This window comes from Eupeodes corollae, chromosome 2 (genome assembly GCF_945859685.1).
Source record: "Eupeodes corollae chromosome 2, idEupCoro1.1, whole genome shotgun sequence".
Lineage (NCBI taxonomy): Eukaryota > Metazoa > Arthropoda > Insecta > Diptera > Syrphidae > Eupeodes > Eupeodes corollae.
Window position 1 is genome coordinate 114,413,016 of NC_079148.1, and position 16,608 is coordinate 114,429,623.

The 16,608-nt window shown below is 33.3% G+C and overlaps 1 protein-coding gene and 1 long non-coding RNA gene across 6 annotated transcripts in view; both read left to right on the forward strand.

The window, feature by feature from the left end:
• The window catches only part of LOC129944415 (voltage-dependent calcium channel subunit alpha-2/delta-3), a 42,783-nt gene that overhangs the window by 22,581 nt on the left and 3,594 nt on the right, over window positions 1–16,608 (forward strand). For 2 of the 4 annotated variants that reach the window (XM_056053826.1, XM_056053828.1), the window contains 3 exons: window positions 5,433–5,635; window positions 5,702–5,844; window positions 6,467–6,517. In XM_056053826.1, coding sequence (XP_055909801.1) covers window positions 5,433–5,635; window positions 5,702–5,844; window positions 6,467–6,517 — 397 coding nt within the window. The remainder of the gene's footprint in view (window positions 1–5,432; window positions 5,636–5,701; window positions 5,845–6,466; window positions 6,518–16,608) is intronic. The other 2 variants (XM_056053827.1, XM_056053829.1) reach the window with 1 other exon arrangement.
• On the forward strand, window positions 11,489–16,384 carry LOC129944416 (uncharacterized). Of its 2 annotated transcripts, none has more exons than XR_008781431.1 (3): window positions 11,489–12,587; window positions 12,659–14,060; window positions 14,112–16,384. It is a non-coding gene; the product is annotated as an uncharacterized LOC129944416 (long non-coding RNA). The 2 variants fall into 2 exon arrangements; XR_008781430.1 differs by having other exon boundaries at window positions 11,490–12,587; window positions 12,659–13,833; window positions 13,890–16,384.

Sequence of the window (16,608 nt, forward strand, 5' to 3'; positions counted from 1 at the left end):
TTGGTAGGGTGGTAAGGAGCATGCACCAACTCATCTGCAAAATATGGTCGGAAGAAACCATGCCCGAAGAGTCGAATCTCAGCATAGTGTGCCCGATACATAAGAAAGGAGAATCTCTAAACTGCGCCAACTACAGAGGCATCAGTCTCCTAAACATTACATATAAAATATAAGATCCTCTCTGCCGTATTATGTGAACGTCTGAAGATATTCGTCAACAACCTTATATGTCCTTAAAAGTGTGGCTTCAGACTAGAAAAGTCCACTATCGACAAAATATTCACACTAACGCAGATCTTGGAAAAAACCCAGGAACTTCAAATCAGTACCCACCATCTCTTTATCGATTTTAAAGCCGCGTATGACATCATCTTTAGGGAAGAGCTCTACCGAGCAATGTCTAGTTTTGGCATCCCTGTCAAACCTGTTTATGCAGAATGACGATGGAGAATGCACGCTGCTCTATCTAGGTCGTAAAATATCTTACCGATGCATTTGATGTCAAAAAAGGTTTTAGACAATGCACTGTCATGCGACTTCTTCAACATCGGTCTGGAAAGAATTGTGCAAAACTCAACCGTCAACACTAGAGGCACAAAGGACCATCCAATTACTCGGATATGAAGATGATGTTAACATAGTTGGAAGATCAAAGCGTGATGTCAGCACAACGATTTTGAGCATTGCGACGGAAGCGAAGAAGATGGGTTTAGTTGATCGATGAGAGCAAGACTAAGTATATTATGTCATCAAAAAAGGACATTGAACAACGTGGTTTTGGACAAAACGTCACCATGGACAGCTAGCTAGGGACCGAGCTGGCTGGAGACGCATGTTGGTTGAGGCCCAGGACTGTAGCGCCACCTTAAGGGAAGGGAAGGAAAAAAGGGCTAAGATGCAAAAACAAGGAGGATGTTATCGAATTGAAAAGTTTTCCTCTTTGCAAAATATGTGTTACCAAACTGAAATTTGCAAATTCTTTTCTGGAAAGTGAAAAATTTTGATTTCTTGCAAAGTATTTGTTCTTTTTGTTTCACCGCACAATTAAATTTGAAAACTTTATTTAAAATTTTGTAAACCTTTTCAGTAATACGCAAAGAGAAATTGTTATTTGCAAAAAAGAGGCTGGGATGCAACCCACACTGATAACTTCCCATTCCGTTTGTCGATTTTTCTTGCTTAAAAGTTTGTAGGTTTTTGTGTTGGGTTTAACCCTAGAAAGATAACCATATTTCATGGACCATAAGTGATACACATGGTTTATACGTCGATTTGACGTAGGTTATCTTTCTAGGGTTAAAGAGTTGTCAGTTGAATTATTCTTAGAATAAATAAAATTACCAACAATATTTTGTATAATAAAGAAATAGTTTAGTTTTGTTAAATACATTTTAAGTCGAAAACAAGTTTTTACCAATTTTAGTTGCATTTCTTAAATTTTTTACAAATTGGATGAATGAAGTTAATTTGAGAGATATCAAGAACCGAACATCAAATTTTACCAAATTTGCGTAATATTTTTGCAAGATTTAATTTTTTTATGGAAATTTTTCCGAAAGTTGCAAACAATATTTCGTATAAGTGAAAATAAGTTGGAAGCAATTGTCTCACAGTTTTGAAAAGATATTTGCGTCGAAAGTCAATTTTTACCAACTTATGTTAATTTTTTTTAAAGTTTTTATTTAAAAAAAAAACTGTCAATTCAATTTTTCTCAAAATTTTACCGAATTTTGTATTTGTATTATATTTAGTTGGTATTACATTACAATATATTATATAAAATTTAATTCAAGTGTCTAGCATCATTGGTTCGTCAGATATTAGGGCTATATTTAGGCTGCTATGGTAAACAAAAACCACCCACGCAATTTTATTGAGAGCCCTTTCTGCATCTTTCTGCACTATTATCTGTATTACATAATTTATTTGAAGGCGATTTCTTTTCTGGTTCTTGAGCTATGGATGACGAAAAAACGTCGCTAACGACTATTAACTATTTAACAACAAAAATGTTGAACATTTTGCCGCTAAGTTTATAGTTTCGAAAGTCAAGATAGTATTAGGAAAATACTTTTCCGACAACCAAAGCGGCGTCTCATCTTTGCCAGCTAAGGAAGTTCGGAAATAATGCCAAAAATAGGGGCAACATGTATCAATACCAATCTTCCTAAACTTTACACCATCTTTCCAGATCCTATTGAGTACAATGGATATGAAAGAAATCTGAGGGCGATGTTTTACGAATATAACCGATTTATTGATTGCTCTTAGAAAATACTTAGAAACCGCTAACTGGAAACCTTACATTTCAAACAGGTACAAAATACTTCAACAAGGTTACGCCTATACTATTAACGTCTTTTAATTTTTGGTAAATAAAAAAATAACGACAAGAATTATAAAATGTACTCACCAAATTGATTTAATTAAACAATAAATAATTATCAGAAACCAAAAGACTTACCTAGAATAAAAAAAGAATTAAAATTATTACAAAATTCAAATAAATAAGAAAAATAATTTGCTTTCAGAAAAATAATCATTTTTGTCCTTGCTCACATTCTGCAATTTAAAATTACCTTTTTTAAATTTCAAATTTTACCGCCAAAAAATATACTTCAAATTCCAATTCATTCTTGTGCACTCCACTACATAAACCGACAATACCGAAAATATCAAAATTAAACGGTACATTTTTCTACTCAACAATAAAAATTATGTAAAAAAGAAGAAAAACACCAAATCACTTTCAATAGATTAATTTATAAAACCAAAAACACAATTGAATAACAATTATTACTTTATTAACATTTGTATTTAGTTTAAAATTTACAAAACAAATAAACTAAATTTTAATATTATTTTTTCTACGAACCGATCGCGGAACAAACTAGCGAGATGAGGGTGAAGATTGAACTGTTCATAAACTTGTTCAATCATGTAAGTTCTCATTAGACTCGATTTTGTTTTTGTTGTCGCTAGTGTTAACGGGTGGGTGGGTGTGGTATTTGCTGAGTATGATACAAAAGAGATGGGATAAATTGGATAAAACGAAAAGGAAAAACACAATGGCGACTTCCGCTGATTGTCAAAGGTGTTTTTCTTCTGCATTTGGATTATAAAGGGTATTCACATGATGCACTTAAGGGGCCAGTCAAATTCATCACTTAAAAATGAAACAGGACGAATCTTAAATGTTTGACTGATGAGCGTTTATAGAAATCTGTTAAATTATTTCATTATATAAGATTTGTTAAATAATTACGAGGGGAGTGCATCGAACGAAAATAGTTTTGTTTTTGTTTTTTGCTGTTGATTTCAGTTAAAAATTGAAATTATCAGTAAAATGAAATGTATTTTTTGGCTTTTAGCTGTCAAATGTTCCTTCATGATGAAATTTTATCATCAACATTTTTAAGACAGATTTACGAAATAAATGCAACATCAAATGCAATGTTCCTTTTTGAAAAATACTTGAAATAAGAATTCATCTTAGGTCGTCAATCTTTTACAATAAAGTTTTAATAAATTCAAAATTGAAAAGCCAATAATTTACTAATGTATTTTACTGAGCTCTTAGTATTCCGTAAAAAAAAATTAATTTGAATGCTAAAGGGGACGCTGAAACTAGTTGACGATAGTTTATGTTCAACAAATCAAGTAAGTTTCGTGCAACTTTATTGTTCTATTTAAAATTGTTGGACTTTTGAATTGTTAATTCTTGCGTTCCTAGACTTTTGAAGTAACTTACAAGTTCATGGTTTGCAGATGGATACTTGTTTGTGTCCCTTCGTACAAATAACAACACCACAACAAATGTTGATTACGGGCACAACAAAGGAATACGTTAATGTTGGTAGCGTGTCTCATTTTTTTAATAATATAATTTTGGAACTACGACAGCTGTTTAATTTAAATACTTACTATTTTTAAAGTTTAGGCCTCCAAGAGATTTTTGATCCCTCTTTTCTCAATATTATCCCTCAAAATCGTAAATTTGCCTCTTATTATTAATATTTCTTACATTTACTTGGGACTTCCAAGAAGAATTTATCAAAGTTTCATTAAAATCTAATCAATAGTTTAAGAAACGTGAAGTGTACAACTTTTAATTCATATTTGTTTATAAATGTGTTGTAAATTTGACACCTAATATTGATTTTTCTTACATTGGACAGGTTCAGGCGACATCAGTTACTTGAGAGTAAGGCAAGTTTCTAGTATCTGATTGGCAAGCTGCCAAAGAAAATGCCTTCCAATTAATGCAACTTTATTGAAAAATTGTCTAGAAAGTTAGTCAATAAAAATCTCCCTAACTTTAAAGTCAGGTCAGCTTATGTCAAAATGACAGTTGATTATGTTTGTTTCATTCAAGTAAATGCAATTCTATTTATTGTTTCCTGTAAAAGGGTTCCTTGTCAATTTAAAAAAAGAAATAAGTAACGTTTCTTTACAATACAAAAGACAAATCGTAATGGACTTGTAGCTTGTCTGAGGAGTGTTTTGTAGACAATAATGTGTTTAGTAGTTCTTGTAATATGAACTTAAAGTAGAGATTTGTGAAGAAAGTTCTTAATTTAAAATTCATGATACTTGGAAAACTAACTAGGCAGCTGCCAAAAAATTGCCTTCCAATTTATTGGAAAGTCCACTGGAAAGTTAGTCAAGAAAAATCTTCCTAACTATTAAGTCAAGCGAACTTATGTCACAATGACAATTGATGCAGATTTTTAATTCAACTGAAAGCTGAACTTTATTACTCCATGAATTATTTATTTTTGCATAATTCCTTTTAATCTTTTGTGTTAAAGGGTTTCTTGTCAAATTGGAAGAGAAATAAGTAATATTTCCCTACAATTCAAACTACAAATCGTGATGGATTTGTAGCTTGCCTTAGGAGTGCTTTGTAGACAATAATGTTTTTGATAGTTTTTGTACAATGAACTGAAGGTAGAGTTCCAAATTTGAAGATTGTGACAGTTGAAAAACTAACTAGTTGCCTTGGTCAAAATATACGTTCAGAGAATGCAGTTGACTGCAAATGAAGTCCCTAATGTTGTCTGAACCTACCCATTTACATTTAGCTAGAAAAGTCCTCAGAAGACTGTCAAATTTTAATTACAATATGATCAAAAGTTTTATAAACGTCAATTTGTATTTGTTTAGAAATGTGTTATAATGTCTATAGACTTCAATATTCGGAATACTGATACATAAATCTATTTGATAACTTGGTCTGGTTTGTTTGAAGTTTAAGAGGGGTAAATAGAAAAAAGGTGCCTGTTTTAAAAATAACCGTCGATGTGTATATTTTTGTATATCATATATGCAAACTTGTGCAAAAGATCACGACTTCTCTTTATGTTTACTTTAAATGAACTGGTTTTTAAATAAACATAACATATTTTCCTATAATAATTCTTATTTTTTAGAAAAGAGTAATCCGAGTAAAACGTCAATACTACTGGACGGCTGTTCAAAATACTCCTTTCACACTTGTCATAACTTATCCTGAGCAATACGGTGTAAATCGCTTACAAATTCGTACTGAAGATGAAATACACCGGCTCAGTATTAAGGGCAGTAATACGCTAAGCTACTTTAGTGGTAAAAAATGGAAAGTACATCCTGATTGGTAAATATCGATTCTTTTCTTAAATATATATATATTACTTATTACAATTTGTTTGTTTTTTCTTAGGCTATTTTGTAAACATAGCAATATAACATTTACAAGTCCAGAAGCGGAATTACTTCACTTCTTGGACAAAATGTCAAAACCAGGGTGGAAATGGCCACTTAGTAGAAGCGCACTGCCCCCCGAACATACAGCTGCAATGTTTTGTAAGTAAAAATATTTTAACTTTGTTTAATTTATTTTTCAATTTTTTAATTTATATAAAACCATAAATACATTCAAAAAAAAAAAACAAAAAATTACATAACTTTGAAAGTTTTGCCATGAAATTGATAACATTATTTTTAAACAAAAAGTTTGGCATTCAAGGCCTAAATCAATAGAGCTATAATAAAAGGGCTGGTTTTAACATTAATGTTTGTACTGAAGCAAGAAAAATAATATTATATATACATGTATTGTATTTAACGCAGCAGCTAGATGCGCATGCGATTATTGCTTAGATATTTGTACCCGTTTGAATTGGTATAGATAAAATGTTTTTATAATTTTTGTATTTATTTTTCTAAAATCGTCTTCAACTACATAATTTCAAAGAAGTATTCGATGGCGATATTCATCATCCTCATCATTCACATGAATATTATATTTTTTTAAATTTAATTTATATAAATTTAAATTTTTAATTTTCGGGATTTTATATATTTTTTTAAAAAAATTTTATTTTGCATATAGTTTTTATTGTAATCAATATTTTCTATCTCTCTATTTCTCAAATTTAAAAACAAACAAAAAATAATGGTTTTTCTAAACAATGCAAATCCACAGCTAACACAAGCTCTGGGCGAATACCGCTTACTGAAAAAGAATCGTACTTTTGTGAGTACTCCTACAATCCATTTTAAATGGTTTGGTACAATATTCTTAAAATTAGAAGTAAAATTAATTTATTTGGTTTCTTGTAAAATTGCACCTTATTAATTGAACTTGTAATATAAACAAAACAAAAAATTGAGAAGATTCTTAACAAAAAAAAAACCTTATATGAAATATTATATTTAACAAAACTAAAAACCTATATTGTTTGAGTAAATCCCTTTACAGAAGTTCATAAAATATATACTCGTTTAAATTTACCCACTTAAAATTTCTTTTTTACATATTACTCGTATTATGTATTAATGTATTATGTATCGGTTGAATCTCTCTTTGTGTTTCGTTTTAAAACTCTACTTGTTTTTTGTTAATAACAATTTAATATTTGAGTTTATTTATTGAAAATAAATTAACCAGAGGCAATTTACGAAAAGGACACGGTCAAAAATGTGTATGTTTTTTTATCCCAAATGACATAAATAGTCAAATCAAATAAATCCAATTAAAAACAAAATAAAAACAAGACTAAGGGGGTTTTCTATTGGTAAAATAAATCCATTGATCTTATATTTACTAAATCCATCAGTTTTAAGTTCAAAATTTGCAATACAAATTTTATCTGTCAACTTGTCTTGCGACTTGTCTAGTTTAATTCATTTATAAAAATTGTAATCAAAGCACAACTGGGGTTTATCCGTAAGTTTTATTCAGGTGAAACCAAATTTGAAAACACATTTGACAGGGACATCAAATCTATGAACTCCTTGGGAAAACATGATATCAAAACTGTCAAACTTTGTTTTGATGATTCGGTAAAATTATTCAGACAGGGCCCGATTTAGAGGTCCAGAGGCCTCGGGCCAGTAAAGAAGCAGAGGCCCCTTTCCCCAAAATATTTTCAAAATAAAGTAAACAATTTTTTCACTCGAGTTTTTCAATATATAATTTACTGTGAAACCAAGTATCTTCCTTTAGTATTGAACTAACCCATATAAATACGAACGGAAAAAAGAATTATCTAAAACTAAATTTTAGGATTAACGAACTTAATCTTTTGAGCTTTTTTCGCCGAAAAATAGTTGATGATATCTATTTGATTTATGCTGATTTATAATTTTTATTTTTGAAAATGAGCGCTCTGCAGAGCAATTTGTTACCATCAGAAGCAAATACATTCTCAATGGAATTTCGAGGTTTGGGAATGTTGGTCTGAAATTTTGATTTTCGATAATTTGATTGTAAAATAGTTCCGGTGAATGATCTGTTCCATAGTCCTTTTCCTTTTTGTATGAGTCAATCAAAGACACAAATTGAAGCAACTCATTACTAAGACTAGGCTCTAAATCATCCGGATAAACTTTCACCAATGCCTTTGTTTCAGCGTGCAAATTTTTAGCATCCATCTCCTCGATGTGAATCAGGAATCCAAATCTCGAACGTAGAGCTTAAATGGCATGCAATCTTTCAGTAAGACAAACTCATTATCGAGCGAATTCAACCTCACATTTCTTGTTCCGGTGCGGGTGCGTAATTGTACATATTATTCATTGGTATGGGATATTTTTTTGGCTGCTTCCTTGTATTTATCAAAATCATTTCGTTTGGATTCCACGAATGATTTCAATGATCCTAGTGCACGCATTGCCGATTCAAGAATCATTTTCGGGTTTTGCAACATCTTGTTTGTAGTGTTGAATCGCTCCAAGATATCATTCCAAAAACTTGCAAACAAAGCGGTTTCGAGACCTCTCACGTTCAATAGAAGATGATATGCTGGTTAGAGCTTTTTCGATCTCCGAATAGCCGTCGTAGCTTCAGCTCTACAAGATCAACGAGTGCCGCTGAACTTTTTCAAGACTAAAAACTGGCCGCTTTTCTTTTCCGATAATTTCTCTATCAGAATTCCTTAAAAATAAAAAAAATAGATATCAAAGGAAAAGATGTTTACTAGTGTTTATTAGTTGGAATTTGAAACAAAAATGTTTTCAAGCCTCTATTGTGGGGGCCCCCGTTTGTAGAGGACCCGTGGCTTTCGCCCGGTTGCTCTCCCCTAAATCCAGCTCTGCATTCAAATGTCATCTATTTGAATCTATTGTCAGCTAAATAAAGCAAATTATCGATCAAGAAATTATTTGCTTTCGAAGCTAAGTGATGTAAAAAACGAGTTATGCATTTTAATCTATTGTTTAAAAAATATTTACCGAATAGTTTGAAAACAAGTATTCATGGTATATCATTAAATGCAATTTTCTCATCTCTTGATTGTCTTTTTGAAGTGTTTTTAAATGAAATAAAATAAAATGCTTGGATTACCTTCTTATGATATTTTAAATGAATTGATTATGCTTTTATTTAAAATAGTCTGTTTCAGTTTATCGTTTGACTTTTAAGGAACAGCAGGTTTGATTACACAAACATCGATTTGCCACACAAAAATCAATATTTTGTATTGAAATTTGAATTTACAAATGGAAAACCCCATTTACACACACAGTCGTGGTGATACAATTAAGCCATTAATGTATAGTAAAAGATTTCGTTAAATATGAAGAAACTTAACACAATGATAAATAAATTTATTTGTGCAAAATATTCATTTAGTATCTAGAAGATCAGATGATATTTTGTTATTAAAAAATATCTTTGACAAACTTTTTAAAGTTATGATATGTTGTTTTAATGGATTTTGGAAGTGGACATGTAACTAAGCCATCTGCAATAAATTATTTATTTTATGAAGTACGTTTATAAATAATTAACCTTATTGACGGCAACTTTTTTACTTTCTGTGCAGCTAGTATTTAGTTGAATATCCTTCTGCTTCATTACTTCTGTTCATCTTTTTTGCATTGTACCTATGTACAAGCAATGAACACTGAGCAGGAGTTATTTTCGACCACTCTTCTTTAACAATGTTCCAAAGAGAAGGTTCGTAGGTTTTCTAGCCGCAACTGCTTTTTTTATGCTTCAGATCCGGGCTTTGAGCAGGCCACTCCAGGACTTGGATTAAATTTGATTCAAACCATGGTCGTTGTCCTGTTGAAATATCCAGGCTAACGGTAAATTGTCAGCATAATCCCTATTTAAATGACTGTACAAAATGTCCTTGTACATTTCTCCTGTCATATTTCACCACCAATGGACCAACTCCTGGGGATGTAAAACATCCCCAAACCTGCTGCTTTGAGCAGGCCACTCCAGGACTTGGATTAAATTTGATTCAAACCATGGTCGTTGTCCTGTTGAAATATCCAGGCTAACGGTAAATTGTCAGCATAATCCCTATTTAAATGACTGTACAAAATGTCCTTGTACATTTCTCCTGTCATATTTCACCACCAATGGACCAACTCCTGGGGATGTAAAACATCCCCAAACCATAACGGAAAACCCTCAACAGTTTTTTTGTGTATTTCGGGTTGAATATAACGTTGAACTTGGATTCGTCCCTCCACACAACTAAATTCCAAAAATTTGGACTTTTATAAACGTTTTTAACGTCAAACAATGACAGGTTATGCTTACGTCTAGCCATTAGTTTATTCAAAGTTTTTTCTTGAAGTCGCCTTCGTATCTTTCTTGCTGATAATTGTACAGCATAGTTCTCCTCCTAAAAATGGATCCACTTTAGAAAGCCTAACTAATGTTCTGTCCTCAGCCGGAGTCGTTTTTCGTGGCTTTTTCGAGGAAGGTTCTCAAAGGTTTGGTGTTTTTTTTAAATATTGAACTGCCTTCCTAACTTTACATCTAGCAAAACCTAGTTTTGCTTACTTTCATAACATTTTTGTACTTTTTGAAGCATTTGACAATAATTTTTCTTCCACATGGAGTAGAGGTTTTATTTTTTCCCATAACTGTTATCAATTAAATATTTTAATTTTCAATAATACATTTCCTTAATAATAAAACAGTTTTAATACACTTTGATAAAATATCTAGCTGGAATAATATAAAACTGCAATGGCTTAATTATGTGACCACCTACACTGCGACTTAACGACAAATAAAGCGATTTGCTTAAAAGCAAAACATATTTAAACCTTGGGTGACATACGGTTTTCATATTGAGATAATGTTAGTTGTTAATCGTTAAAAAAAAACAGACATCGTTAAAAAATACAGAAAATCTTTATTGAAGAGAATAGGATGCCTTCGTTTGTGGTTTAATTGAATGACCACGACTGTAATTAAAACACTAAATGAATTAAGCTTTAAGCTGGCTGTAAACTACAGGGTCAAATGGAATCGAGCCGGTCAAAAATGAAATAAAAATAATCAATCTATCAAAATGGCTGTGGTTTGGTTATGTATGCTATGCAGATTTGGACCAGGTCCAAATGTTTCGGAGCTAATTGGCTCGGTCATGTATGACCAGCTAAATAGGCGTGTATCTATCTGAATTTGAAAGACCTGTTAAAGGCTGTGAATATGTGGGTCTTGTTTAAGTCACTTGAAGGAATGGAATAACAATTGAATTAAATTTATTCCAAGACTTTGCTAAACAAAAACGATTTAAATAAAGTCCTCGTTAAAAGTACTTAGTTTTTTTTTATAGACTTTTTTTGGTGTTTTCATTTTTTATTCTTAAGGCCAGAAATTAAATTGCCGGCAGCAGCGAAGAACTTAAGTTGCTCCCCACTCAGAGAAAATTAAAGCAACTTTACCTTGCTCTCCCAGTTTAGCATGTCTAACTTTAATTTACCTTATTTCGTGTAACTTTTTTACGAATAAAAAACAAGTTACCCATAGGTTTTTTTATATTTTATTGCAGAAAGTGAAATTGCTAAGCCTCTGATATTTATTTTGTTCACATTTAATCCTTTCCGTCTTTCCCGCTAAAAGAGTATAGCGCTGCACTGGAAATCTTTTAGTTACCTAGTGCGGAGGGAGCTTAACATGTCATCTGATAAAGATAATCTCATTGTTGATGCATATTTATCAACAAAAATAAAAACTGTGTGGTATATAATTTCTTTATTAAAATATAACTCTTATTTAAAGACTACAAATCTAATTCGACTGGCTTGGGCGCGTCCGTTGAATAGAATAGCCGTTAGAATACAAATTTTTATGAGAGCGAGCCAAACAACCTTTTGTCTCGCTTCTATGTCTCAGGTTTCAGAGTTTCGCGCTCAGCGTGCGACATCTAGCTACGAAACTCTGAAACCTAAACATAAGGGGAATTACACATTATTAATGATAGTTGCCTTAATTTTATACTACAACTCGGCCAATCTGACAATTTGATCGCCCACGATTAAATTAAACAAACAAGTCTTAAGTTATAATCATGAGATGGTAGGTGTCGCCCTTAATCAACCGAACCTTCAGAGTCTCGATTCTTCCAAAGTCGAATATTTCGAGACTCGACAATGCCATCATATGGCAGCTGTGTGATTTGACAACCTTCGATATCGCGTATTACGTATCTATCATTAGGTAGAATTTTGTAAACAACGTATGGGCCTCTGAACTTTGGAACCAATTTCTTATTTACACCGGTTGTTGTATCTACATTTTTTATTACTACATAATCACCCTCATCGTATATACGTGCCGGGTTATTATGCTCATTAAAATATTTAATATTATATTCCTGAATCTTAGTGATTGCTTCTGAAGCCTTTTCTCTTGACAATTCAAGATTTCTTTCCAGTTGACTTAATTGTTTATCATCAAGAAATTCTGTTAATTTGTCGATTACTACTCCCCTTTGGTTAATACCAAATAACAATTGACTTGGTGTATTTTGAATAGCGCGATGTATAGTGTTATTTAGTCCGAATTCTATTTGTGTTAAAGTAACAACCCAATCTGAGTGCTCGATTGGTTCCGAAAGCTTAGCAAGCATGCCAGTTAATACCCTATTGACTCGCTCTACTTGACCATTGGCCTGTGGCGAATGAACTGCCACCTTAACATGATCTATATTCTGGTCTATAACAAATGAACTAAACTCTAGTGATGTAAAGCAGGTTCCCCTATCAGTAATTACTCTTGATGGCCTACTGTAATACTCAAAATATTTTCTTAGTGCTGCACATACTTCTTTTGAGCTTGTAGATACAACTGGGTATAATTTAGTGAACTTTGTAAATGCATCTATTACCACTAATATATGTTTTCTCTTTGACTTTATTGAAGGGAGAGGACCAAGATGATCCAAGTGTATTGTATGGAATGGAATGGGCTCCTTAGGAATATTGAACAAATTGCGTATATTAGATCGAACTGGTGCTGAGTGCATTATGCAACGGATACAATTTTTAATGTATTTTTCAACTTTTTCCTGAACATTCGGAAACCAATAGTGACGGCCAATTTGATCAGAGCTTTTTGTTACACCTAAATGCCCAATTTTCTCATGGATCATTCTTATAACATTAGTTTCCATTTCAGATGGGACATAGAATCGAAGTTTACCATTTTTATTTTTTTTGAAGACAATACCATCCTGAACTAAAAACGAATTATTATCTTTTAAATATAGTTTGTTTTTCATTTCCAAAATCTTTACATCTCGATTTTGGGCTGCTCTGAGTTGGAAATCAACATCCTCAGAGTCAATAACGGATATAACATTACATCTGCTTAAGGCATCAACATGATTCATATTGGCACCACTACGATGTTTGACCTTATAATCATAATCCTCCAGCTCTAAGGCCCATCGAGCAATTCTATGATTAACATTCTTTTTGTTCAGTGTCATTGTTAAAGAACTGCAATCAGTTACGATTGTAAAAGGAATACCTTGCAAATAAACACGGAACCGACGTAAAGCTGAAATTATGGCTAAAGTTTCCAATTCAAAACTATGGTATTTGGCCTCTTGATCAGTGGTGCTTTTAGAGAAGAATGCTACCGGATGTAATTTATCATCTTCTTGTCGTTGGAGTAGAACTGCACCATACCCTAATGAACTTGCATCGCAATGCAGTTCTGTTTCTTTCCTTGGACTATAGATTGCCAATACAGGTGGAGATGTTAACCGTTCCTTTAAAGTCTGAAAAACATCTTCGCATTCGGAAGTAAATCTAAAAGGAGTTTCAGCTTTTAATAAATTATAAAGAGGTCTTGCTATTCTTGAAAAGGATTCGACAAACCTGCGAAAGTATGAACAAAGTCCTAAAAATGAATGCAATTTCTTTCTGTCTTTAGGCACAGGATATTGAGCAATCGCTCGAATATGGGAATCACTAGGTTGGATGCCATGTTCCGTTACTTTAAACCCTAAGTAATCAAGTTTCGAATATGCAAAGCGACATTTTGACAAGTTGAGCTCCAACCCATTCTTCGCTACACAACATAAAATTTTAGTAAGTATCTCAAAATGTTCAGTAATAGTTTTACTAGCAATTAATATATCATCTAGGTAGACAACTATATCTCCTCTGTCTATAAATTCACGAAAAATTTGAATTATGAATCTCTGAAAAACACTGGGCGCATTCTTAAGGCCGAAAGGCATTTTAAGAAATTCCCATTGACCGTTCGGGGTTACGAAAGATGTTAATTGTGTTGAATCTGCTGCTACCTTTACCTGGTAAAACCCACTCTTAAGGTCTAATAAGGTCATAACCTTCTTCCCCTCCAGGTATTCAATGCAATCGTCTATCAATGGTATTGGATGAGGATCTCTTACTGTACGTTTGTTCAATGCTCGATAGTCTATACACATTCTGGTTTCACCAGATTTTTTCTTAACTAAAACTATTGGTGCAGCATACGGAGAACTACTTGGCTGAATAATTCGTTTTTCCAATAGGTCTTTTATTATTTCACTCACAGTACCTTTTTCTGAGACTGATAGCCTTCGCGGAGCAAAACAAACAGGAATATCAGATGTAAGTCTAATGTGCATCTCAAAATCCTTTGGTGAAACCATAGTTTTATCAAAATTCAAATAATTTTGAGATACTATATTTTTAATAGTTTTTGAAATGTCTAAACTAAGATTTGAATCAATATCTATATAATCTTTTCTATCCCATATAATCTCAAAAGCATGGCAGCCAAATAAATCACTATCTACCTCAACATTATTGTATTCTCTCTTCACATCAAGATCGTCTTTAAGCTTAATCCGATCATGATCAAATGTATTCAACTTGTCTTTGAAGCAATCACTAAGTTCTTTAGGTTGTATCTTTAATTCACCGGCTAATACGCTGCTCCCAAAAACATCATTTATGTTGTTCTTATAATGACTACACTCTGAAGGTTCGGTTTTTTCATCAGAATAAGTGCACATATACAATTGGTTAGAAAGAAAAACTTTATTCGAACAAATTTCATTTTGACACTGCTCAGAAGTTATATTAACTTTATTACAGTTCATGTTAAGTTTTATATTAAAGATTTCAAGGAGATCACGACCAATAAGTAAAGGTATAGGAGTTACTTCATCTGGAATAACCATAAGGGAAACAAGATTTAAATTATCTTTTATATTAATATAACAATTAATCGTACCGTACGTAAAGAGTTTAATGTTTCCTAATCCTTTAAATCTTGAATACGTTAATGATTCTTGAACGTTAATTTCTTCAGGCAGAACAGACTTTCGTATGAAACTAATCGGACTACCGGTATCCAAAAGAGAACAACAATCGATAAATTTTGTGCACTTATTCTTATTTGTCATAAAGGCGACACTCACCATCTGAACAGCATCCAAACTCTGAGTCAGCTCCTTGGTGTCATCATGTAGGGCATCCCGGTTCACGGCTCCAACTCTGGTCTTCACAATATAAGGGCAGTTTTTGTAAGTGTGCCCCTCGTCAGCACATTTGAAACAGGATCCAGCTGGTCGTTGCTCCTTTGGACATTTTGCTGCGATGTGCCCATACTTTGAGCAATTAAAACATCTCTTGGACTGCTCGTTGTTTGATGCTGAAGTTGAGGGAACCATATTTCCTCCAGAAGTTGTTGCCCTAGCAACCATAGTCCTCGGAACTCTTCTTTTTTCGTATCGTGGCAAGAGGTTTTTGAGCTCTACTATAGTTTTGGCGGCAAAAAGAATAGAGACATTTGCTGGTGAATCCCTCAAACCATCGATAATGAATTCGATCAACTCTGCCTCATCGATTTCAGCATGTGACCCAAGTTCTTGCATACATATGACATATCGAAGAAGTGGCTCGCCCTGACGACGTACTCTCTCACTCAGTTGACGATAGACCTGCTGTCTGCTCATCTTATGGTCGAATTCTTTGATAAGTATTTGCTTCAAAGAATCCCAGTTGTCAACGTAGACCGTGCGTAACAGCATTTTCGCAGTTCCCTGCATGAGACGGCGTGCAGACAAGTACTTGCATCGGTCATCGCATCCCAGCGAGTCGGTCACATCTTCGTAGTCAACTATCCATTTAGTGATGCTGTATGGATCGTCACCGTTGAATGCAGGAACAGCATTTTCGATGTCTGAGAAGTCCACTGCACGCCATGGTGCAACCGAAGATGTTGTGGGCGCTTCCATCTGGTCCAATTCTTTCCTTAGCTCAAGGATTTTTTTCCGACGCTCAAGTCTGGCCAGCTCTTGTTCTTCTTCCAAGTCTTGGACATCAGAAGCTGTATTACTGTGCCTGTTATCAGAAGCGGTCAGTGTTTCGGAAGTATTCTCTCCATTCGGAGATGCAGAAGGTGGAGTTTCCTCGGTTAGCTCAGCAGAAGGTGGAGTTTTCTCAGTTAACTCACCAGAAGGTTGTTGGGGTGCCACTGTAACTGTACTTTCATACAATGCCCGAAGTTGAGCTAGAGAAGCCGTGTCTGGCACATCTACTCCAGCGCTCTGAAGTGCTTCAACCAATTGTGCTTTGTTGAGTTTTGTCATAGCTGGCTTTAAATCCGCAAAAAGAGGTAATATACACAATAATTTAGTTTTCTTTTGGTGTATTACCCCACATCTGACGTTGTGGTATATAATTTCTTTATTAAAATATAACTCTTATTTAAAGACTACAAATCTAATTCGACTGGCTTGGGCGCGTCCGTTGAATAGAATAGCCGTTAGAATACAAATTTTTATGAGAGCGAGCCAAACAACCTTTTGTCTCGCTTCTATGTCTCAGGTTTCAGAGTTTCGCGCTCAG